At 40.3% G+C, this 10,000-nt stretch overlaps 2 protein-coding genes across 2 annotated transcripts in view; both read right to left on the bottom strand.

The window, feature by feature from the left end:
• Positions 1–23: 23 nt before the first annotated feature.
• Positions 24–10,000, bottom strand: part of LOC119598957 (plant UBX domain-containing protein 2-like) — a 10,373-nt gene continuing 396 nt past the window's right edge. The window contains exons 3-6 of the mRNA XM_037948666.1: positions 4,538–4,669; positions 3,779–3,940; positions 2,346–2,487; positions 24–1,715 (exon numbers count right to left, since the gene is read on the bottom strand). Of these exons, the coding sequence (XP_037804594.1) occupies positions 1,563–1,715; positions 2,346–2,487; positions 3,779–3,940; positions 4,538–4,665 (585 nt within the window). The 5' untranslated portion in view covers positions 4,666–4,669 and the 3' untranslated portion in view covers positions 24–1,562. The remainder of the gene's footprint in view (positions 1,716–2,345; positions 2,488–3,778; positions 3,941–4,537; positions 4,670–10,000) is intronic.
• LOC119598956 (vacuolar protein sorting-associated protein 18 homolog) lies at positions 6,326–9,989 on the bottom strand. Its single transcript, XM_037948665.1, has one exon. It carries the CDS (start codon positions 9,529–9,531, stop codon positions 6,622–6,624), a length of 2,910 nt encoding a protein of 969 aa, XP_037804593.1. The 5' UTR covers positions 9,532–9,989; the 3' UTR covers positions 6,326–6,621.

Raw genomic sequence — 10,000 nt, 5'->3', positions numbered from 1 at the left:
CAGTTGCATCTTTTTCTGGACTATTATTTTTAATAAAGTCTGAATGTTTCTCCCACTTTCCCAACATTTCCTTTACCTCACTTGTAGAGATAACCTCCTACAAATCACCTATTTCCTGCAAAACCTCCAATGCTGCTGTATTCGTAGCTTCTTTTGCTCCCTCGTTGTCAGTTCCTCAGAGTGCTCCCCAGTGAGCTCCTTGATGCTCCTTCAGGCGCATCACTGCCACTTCAGGTTCGAGTCCTCCATAGTACTTCAGAAACAACCTCAGGCATGCTTCTTCCACACAGAGGTTAAGGTCCTCTTTGTAAGACCCTGTCAGGCCATACTGATAATTCTGAGGCATATCACAATATATATTCCAGAACTCTCAAAGGGTGAGGTTTGTGCTATACATCACATCAAAGCAACAGCTTTGGTGGTCCATGGGCTGCAGGACAGAGGTGGTGTTGGGTGGAAGGTAGAGAACCTTTATAAACTTTTAACACTTTGAGCATGTCATCTTTGAGGTTTTGTAAGTGAGCAGATGGATTGTCTAGGACAAGAAGGGCTTGCAAAAGTAGGTTATTTTCCTGTAGATATTTCTTAACGTCAGGACCACAAGCAAAATTCACCCACTCCACAAAAAACTGTCCGGTGATCCATGCCCTTGGGTTTGCCCTCCACATAACCTGCAGTTTTTCTCTCAGAATCTTATGTGGCTTAAATTCTCTGGGGTTTTCTGAGTGACAAACAAACAGTATGTTAATTTTACAGTTGCTGATCACACTGGCACACATTGTCAAGGCATCTGAAGCTGGTTTGTAATCCAAACTTTAGCTCTCAAATCAAAGCAAGAAACTGTCCAATAGACAGTTTGTATCTCAAAAAACATTCATAAGTCAAGGTACCCCTGTATGTATATTTATGTATATTTATGTATGTATATATATATATGTGTGTGTGTGTGTGTGTGTGTGTGTGTGTGTGTGTGTGTGTGTGTGTGTGTGTGTGTGTGTGTGTGTGTGTGTGTGTGTGTGTGTGTGTGTGTACACACACACACACACACACACGTAAAGCTCAGCTTCTACTCCTGAAGTGTGTACATCCACTTATATCCGCACCAATTGGTCTTGTGGATATATGCTTCATGAACCCCAGAGTACAAGTCAAGCAGTGAGCCATGTGTCTTTTTCTCTCAAATGTTCCAATAAATTGCCTATTTCGCAAATATATCCTTGAACTTAATACATTATTTATTATGCTATGATGTAAGATAAGGCAAATGACTTTAGCATACAACTTTCTTTTTCCAAGCATGGCTCTTGTACACGCTGTGTTAAAACATAAATCAAAACTTTCTCTTTTAATCCTAATAGAAAAAAAATACTTGTCAGGTGACCATCTGAGCAACTTGAGAGTGGATGCTGCCTTAATATAAAAATAGTTCATATATCAAAACAAAAATATCATTTGTACCACATAATCATCATAAGCAACATCAAAAATACATGATTAAAGCCCTGTTCCACATCCACTGCTGTAAAATTAAGCTCTCTGGTCGACCTTGACCGGCTTTAACCTCATCCTCCACCTTGCTTCGGCAACATTTCCGACATTTTGGCCACTCCACCCTTGCCTAAGGGGGTCGCTTTCGATGGCTTGGTCACTTTCTTTTGCTCCCTGTCATTGCGATGCTCAGCTAAAATCCTGTCAGCAATTGCCTTGCGTTCTGCCTGCAATGGACATTAATATAAAAGTATGAGGGAAGATTCAATCATCATTATGTAGTCATATAATATCAACTATCAGCATGTTTTAATATAGATACAAAGACTACGTAAATATTCCTATAATAAACTACTATCCTAGTTCTGTTTCACATATCATTATCAACACTTTTGTAATCATTATCCTATTTTTCATGCATTATACAGAGTATTCTGTTATCTTTAAAGGTCATTCCATTGCAATAGCAGGAATATTATTACAATGGACGCAGAGAGATTTACTTCGTGCTCAAGAAAAAACGTGATGGATGCCATGCCTCAACGACTAAATGAACTGTTTTCAAGTAGGAAGAGAGTAAAAGAAACACTTTTTTCCCCTCTTACTAAAGGATATCAAAACTGATACTAATGTGAAAATCCATATACTGATCTCGGAAACAGTTGTAGGTTCCATATACAAAATGCATAATGATGTAATTTTAGCATTGGCTGAACAATGATGAATCCATGCACTTGTTCTGAATTCTGTTTGCCATAAATTACTAAAAAGTCTAAAAATTAAGCTGAAAATATTGTACAAAGTGAAACGAAAAGAAACAAATAAATTAAAAAGGACAATTTTCTTGTGAATCTTACCATATCCTTCTTCAAAGCAGCCATCTCCTTTTCCTTCTCTGCCAAAGCTTTCTGACGAAGCTGCTCTTCGTGTACTTTGGCAGCATTGGGCACCACAACCTTAGTCTCGGATACCCATTCCTTTGAGTCAGGTTTCACTTCCCTAGAAAAAACATGTTTTGATATTAGGCATTTTTTATATATATTTTTGGGTAAATACTAAACTGGAAAAATCCTCCATTTATACCATCCAGCTCAATTTTTGTAATATATATATGAAAAATTGAGGGAAAATGTGCATTTACTCCTATAAAATATTAACAAACTGGAGAGCTTTAATAAAAGTTTGTTTTTCACTTCTAAAAAAAATACAAATCTTTTAATAAATATTAACCAAAATGAACATTGTGAACAATCTTACTGCCATTCCAGAAATATAGCCAAACTTGAATTGATTAAAAGTATACAGAGTTAAAGTATACACAGATGTAATCTTTCTCATGGTGACATTATCAAACTCTTCTGCCTCCTAAATGAGCCATAATTATCTATGGCTCGTGATTGATTTTTATTTCATTTTATTTTTACTTTTACATAAAGCACCTTTTCTGACTCTTTCTGGCCACTTTTTTTTTTTTTTACACATTATATATTTGCACACTCATCCTTTACAAACAGACATTATTTTGAGCAGAAAATCATCCAAGGCACGACAAAAACACCGAGCTCACTTCTTACACATGGAGAACGCCAAACAAGAGAGAAATGAATAGTAACTCGCTGGAGTTAAGAAGGCAGTGGTTTTCAAAATCAGAACCAATTCACATCTCTCTTTAAAGTCTTCAAGCAATACCATCAGTATAAGTATCACCATATCACCTACTGTAACAAAGCACTTTGAAACATCCAATATTCCCTTTGCACACACTCCATTGCAACAAAACCAGTTGACCTTTCGTACACAAACTCACGTCGCTAAATTCAACAAAGACATTTCAAAACCATTTCTCTCTTCCTCTCCCTTCTTCTCTTCCCTTACTATTATCAGTAAAAGTATTTAAACAATTAATCAAAACATAACCCTCACTTGTGATGCAGACATGTCCCAATATCATTCTCTCTTCTTATTCCATTCTTCCACATACATTAGCTGTTGTCTCTTCCTTTTCTACTCACTCTTCAATGCACAAACATTATTTCTTCTTCATTCACTCATTCTTCTATCCACACCAACTAATCTCTCTTCCCTGTTCCTGTTCCTGTTCCTCTTCCACTCTTCTATATGTCAATTATTCCCTCTTCATCGTCCTCTTCCTCTCACTCTCCTGTACATATCAACCATTCTATCCTCCTCTTCCACTCACTCTTTTATAGACATCCAGCATCCTCTCTTTCTTTTCTTCTTTCTCCACTTCTCAATCCACCCAACCACAAAAGCGACCAGAACACGTTACCTGTTGGCTAAGAGGACTTCTAGGGGTAAGGCTAGATCTACGCCGGGAGGAAGTTGGACGGTTTCTCCTCTGATCTCCCATCCCGCAGCCTCCATCAAGGACCGGCCCACTTCGTGTCTCCAGACATCTCCATGGAAGACCTTGTTCGTGATCTTCAAAGTTCTGAGGAAAGAGAAATGAGAAAATTCTCTTTGTGCCTTTGTTTTTCTCTCTCTCTTTCTCTCTTTTCTCTGTCTTCTTGATCTCTCACTCTCTCTCTTTTCTCTCTTGGAGTCTCTTTTTTTTTTCTTATCTCTTACTCTCTCCTCTCTTCGTCTCTTTCTCTCTTCTCCTTTTCTCTCTTACTCCTTTTTTTCTTTCATCTCCCACTCTCACACTCTCTCTTCTCTCTCACTTTCACTCTCACCTCATCTCCTTTCTCTTCTCTCTCACTACTCTCACTACTCTCACTCTCTCTCTCCTCTCTCCTCATCCTCACTCACTCACTCCTCTCTCTCTCTCCTCTCTCTCTCACTCACTCACTCACTCACTCATACACTCACACTCACTCACTCACTCACTCACTCACACTCACACTCACACTCACACTCACACTCACACTCTCTCTCTCTCACTCTCATGATCAAGATTATATCCCGTGCGGTACCTGGTCTTAACATTAACAACTGAGAAAGGAATTAATATAAATAAAAAAAAAAAAAAAAAAAAAATGGACAGGCAAGAGGAGCAAATGCATCCTACAAGTAGCAAGTTCCAAACCTGTATTTGGGCTCCTCAGGATTCTGTACAACATTCCTGAAGATCCTGATTAGGGTCTCGATGCAAGCCCTTTTGTCTTTTGTGTTGAGGTCATCTAGTAGAACAACGGCTGCCTCAACTTCTGCCATTGTCCTGCAACAGGCAAGTTGTCATTAGTACAAATGTAAACTGGCAGACACACACAGTTGATATTTCATAATAAAGAGGAAGAACAAAGGGAAAGGTTAGTGATATCAAATGGCAACTAATAATGACCAAGAATAAAAAAAACTCACTGATTATTATTATTATTCTATCAGGTTTCTTTTTTTTCTTCTCTTTTTTCAAAATATTTCTACATCCTTTCCATCTAATGGTCTCAAATGGCAAAATTACATGCGATGTCTGCTATAATTTTAGCTTATTAATCATATTTACATAGAGATGGCTCTACAAGTACTTAGTCACCAAGGAGTTAGTTATAAGTACTACCTATTTTACCCTTTTTTCTTGATTTTCTGAAAGATTCTTCTCTATTTCATATCATTTATTACATTAGTATTTTAATAACATCATAATAATCATTACTTCAATAATAATAACGGCATCGATATCAATTGCACTAGAAAAAAAAAAATTTTCCACAAAATTCAAGGAATAAGGATATTAGGCGCAGTCACTCGGTCTACCAATCCACACCTTGGCAGCTGAACACTTGATGGGCCTTCTGTCTGCCACAAAATTCACAAAAATACTGAAGTGGATAGTACATAATCCTACAGCCAATGGGTTAATTTTTATTTTTGTTTCTGAAGTTATATCTTTCAATGGAAGACCTAAAAATGTTCAATGTTCTAAGAGAGGGGAGGCATGGTTAGAATGTCCAGCAGAAAATATAGAATGGGAGGGAAAAAAAAATATTGGCACTGAACATAATCAGAAAAGGAAAAGTTTTATATGCTGTGCCTGAATATAGTAATTTTAAGTGAACAAGAAATAGAACTCACCAAGTCCAGAGAATCTCATCTTGATATAAATGGAGAAATGTGTACAAGATCTCTGAAGTTCAGTGTTTTATATTTCAGATACAGTGTAGTCATTTGTCACTAGATTATGTTGTGTACATTTTATTAAGGGATATTCTGGCTCAAGATCTGTGCAAATTACTATTCATTTTTATTATATGAAAAGTGTAGTTCTTTCTACTTCTTTTTTTTTTTTTAAGTGTACAAAGACCGTGGTTTTCCTTTCTTTTCTACTTCCTTCCTTACTTAATTCATGCAACACTACAGAATCTCAGTATTTCGAAATCACTTTACAATTAGGCAACTTTATTTCTGAATATGCTTTCAATAATGGGTGCTTCTATTGTAAAAGTGTCTATGGCTTTGGGAAAGTCTCGGTCTATCAACTTTCATATATATAAGTATTTACAAACTATAACTTTGGGCAGGAAAACAATGAAGAGAAATCATCAGTTATATACACAAATAATAAAGTAACTTGATATAGCAGTTTATTTTCTCTTCTTTTTTTCTGTGTATCCCTGGTATTTCCATATATTTATATAGGTAACAATGTAGTTTTAAGTAGCAAAGACAATTTTTGTATTTTTTGTATTATAAATAACAGTGGTAATTCTTAAATTGACTGAACAATAATTATTATCTTTGTTATTCAAAATTCAGGGAAAAGTCAGACAAAAACTAAAACAAGATGTCTTTTTTTTTTTTATTCAACTCTAGTATGCTGATTTCTCCCTTGTATATTAAATAACTAATTAACAGGAATGAAATGAAGGACTACATATCAGTTTCCTTTCTTTTATTGAATTACAAGTCTCCAAAAGTATACTTTTAATATATGGTCTCGATTTTTATGTTCAATTATGTCTTGGATAATGATTACATAAGGAAAATATGATGAAATTTCTTCAAGAATATGTGATTCGTTCCCTTATATGTAATTAACAGTTTCCATGCTTTACACCTTTGGTTCTGTGCCAAAATCAAATACATACTGAATTAAATATACAACTCTCAGTAATTTATGTAACAAAATTATTTTATACAAGATGTACATAGTATGGATAGAATGGATGACAATCACTGCCACTCTAACATCATTGCATCCCATTCTTTGTCGCTAATAAATGGGGTGTCAACATTTGCTACAACATTGTCACCACAGTAGAGGCACTCCCCAGCAACGATGCTGTCAATCTCTGCCCTAATCTGTTCCCTGTCACCCCATAAGCCTCCTGCTCCTGTTCCGCTCTCGTCATTCGAGATGGCTAGGAGTTTCCCCTTGAGTTCTGATACCTTTTTCGCCTTCACATCAGAGAGGTAGTTCATGACAGCATCCAGGAGGCAGTCTTGGTGGAACTTATGCGAGCATGGGAACAGGTAGAAGGGCCTTGTCAGGAGAGGGTAGTTGCACTCACAACAGCGATCCTGCGCATGGACGTATGAGTATTTCTGCTTGAATTTCTGGATGTCTTTGCGGATGTTCTCTGCGGCCTTTGATGCATCCTCCATTTCTGTCTTGAGGTCTTCAATATGCTGGTTATACTCCTGCAGCGAGGAGCATATGGCATCTTTGAATTGGTCAATGGTTACAAAATCTGGGAAGAATGGTAGGATGTCTTCTATTTTAATAAGGTCACACTCCTTCAACACTTCCATGGCACGTGACACGTCTTGTTCTTTCTGGACAACATGGGCAGCAATCATGAGCCAGAGCTTCTTGCGCAAGTCTTGATCATACTTGGGCCGATTGGCTGTTGCCTTTGCAAGATTTGTGTCTAATCTCAGGGCAAGTTCCACAGCCTCTTGGTACAGTCCCATTGTGGTTAGAATGTGCACGCAGGCCTGTTCTTCTCCAACTGACATGCATTCCCTTAAAGCAAATTTAACATCATAGCACACACTCTGACTATCATCACCCTGCAGTTTGAAGTAGGGTAGTAGTTTCTTGGGAGCTTGAGATGCATACAAGGTAATCAAAAAGTTATGCAACACCTGATCAGTGACATCCAACTTGTCCACACAATATTCCAGATAGCGCAGCACATCTGCCCCATTTCCGTAGGCAGTGTGGCAATGGACAAGACTTGGGAGAAGCTTGATTGGGTTCAGTCTTCTGCCCTGTGCTATCAAGGCATCCACAGCCGCTCTTGGAATAGCCTGAAGAAGTGCCGGAATGTGTTGGTAAAACAGCTGCTCAGAACCTTGGTTTGTCATTACATTTAGGGCTTCTATGTGCCTTCCATGACGCATGAGGTGCCTTAAAACACGATCATAATCTTTCAACATCAAGCAAACATTGACATAGTTATCCTGGTCATCATGGGAGGAGAGCAATTCATAAATGGCTGTGGAGTTATTTCTAACACACTGCTGTACTTTGGGATCATGGAAGAGTGTTTTCAGCTGTTCATCGCAATTGTTATAATCTTGTGTGTGTCTCTTGCCAGCATCACGCAAGTTCCCTAACTGCTTGAGGTAGAGCTCTAGCAGCCACATCACTACTAAAGTGACCTGAGTCTGCTCACTCTTCTTTAGCCCATCAAGTTTCTCATGCAGGTATATCTTAAGAGCTTCTTCCTCTTCCACTTCTACAAATTTGAGAGTAATCTCTTCAAAAGATGCTAGAGTCTTTGCAAAGAGCATCGCACTCTGCAAGTACTCCTTCTTCTGAAAGAGGTCCTGAGCCTCCTGGAGGAGCACAACAGACAGGCAAGCAGGGTCAGCATTGCAATGCTTCTTTGCCAGTTCATAGTTCCCCTGGTCCAGGTAGATGCGCCAAACATTACGGCCTTCTCGGTCAACCTTATACTTGAAGACTCCGCGTTCAGCATACACCCAGATGGTTCCCTTGATTGGGTCTTTAGAAATGCCAACTAGTTTTCCACACTCTTCAGGAATTACTCCTTCAAACACCACTTGATTGTTCAATATACACAAGCCTCGTATCCTATCAGGCCACACAATAAGCACATGAAATTCACATACAATCAATCCACATGGGAGGACACTGCTATCAACACCTTCTGGGTAAGTGTGAAGTTTCTTGTTAACTGTCATGTCATCCTGCGCTCCCCCACCCCATACAATATCCCCAGTGCACACCCCTTCCTCCGTCATCCATGCAAAATGCTTAGGCCCCTTATTTGGCAGCTGATAGAGCTGAAGCCATGAAGTTTTCCAGCTGCTTGGCAAGATGTGAAATTTTGGGGGTAAGCCAAGGTAGTTGTTAAACAGAGACAAGTACATGGGTCTTTCCTCCATGGATTTCAGTCTCCCTGCAAACTGATAGAGCTTGTCATTTGTAGCACACAACACCAGACACTGAAGATCATCTGTGGGAGCATTGCACACCTCTATCTCTGTCACGGCTACAGGTGCATCCTTTTTCAGATCGAAAACTTGTTTGCAATATTCCTCATGACCTGACTGGAAGAATCTCTCATCCGAGGTCAACTCCATCTCCATGATCAAGCCCTTGGACGTGCCAACCAGGATGGGGCCGGTCGAGCTCTCCGATTGGTTCTTCCAGTTCCACCCAATGGATGTTATGAGGTGTCCCTTGAGCTTCGCCGTTGACTTGGGCTTGTTTGTGCGCAGGGGTAGGTACAGTGTGTCCACTGGGGTGCTTCCGTCCCTGCTGATGACACTGATGAGGAGGTGCTGTCCCAGCGGATCCAGGAAGATGTTGTGGATCTTGGCCTGAAGCGCAAACTTGCTGATGTCGACCTCCTCTAAGGAGTTGGGCTGGAGGAGGTTGATGCGAATGAGGGTCTTGTTGGCCATGGCCAGAACCAGGTGGCGGTTGGACACGACCAGGTGGGTGATGGGGTGCGGCGGTGCGAAGTTTACCTGCCTGTCCTTCAGGAAAATCGCTGCCTCCTCCTCCAGCTTCTGGTTCTTGAAGGTCGTTGTCCCGAGGATGGACTGGCTCGGTCCCCCGCCCAGGCCCTGCTGCTGGGACTCATACTGGTCGAACAGCGTCGCCATCGTGCCAGAAATTAGGAAGGGGGGGGGGGGAATCCACTCGCTCAAAACAGCAAATCCAGCCACAAGATCGTCATCCCCTATGCAGGCTCGCTCACCGGGACTAAAACCCACGAACCATCTACTACTTCTGCCGACCGTCGATTCCCCCGTCCACGTCCACTTGCCAGTCGCCGATATAAGGTCCAGAATGCGCAAGAGGGCGAAATTCACCGCCTTTTCCCAGAGGAGGCGGAGGGCAGCCGTCACCTCCCACCTGATCAATTGTTGTGATGACGAAGCCGCAGCGACGGGGGTTCTGAGGGACACTTGGGACAAATACCGAAAATTCTTAACATTCTGGTTCTGTTATGGGTCCACTTGAACGTGTCCTTTTATTCCTTAATAAACGGCTGATTTCGCCCGGGGGTTATTCTTAACAGCGAAGGGAAACGGGGTTTGGGTTATACGTTCATTCCTCAGAACTGTACGG

The sequence above is a fragment of the Penaeus monodon genome, chromosome 42, assembly GCF_015228065.2.
Source record: "Penaeus monodon isolate SGIC_2016 chromosome 42, NSTDA_Pmon_1, whole genome shotgun sequence".
Classification (NCBI taxonomy): domain Eukaryota; kingdom Metazoa; phylum Arthropoda; class Malacostraca; order Decapoda; family Penaeidae; genus Penaeus; species Penaeus monodon.
The sequence above is the reverse complement of the archived record's forward strand: the minus strand, read 5'-3'. Positions and strand labels throughout refer to the sequence as shown.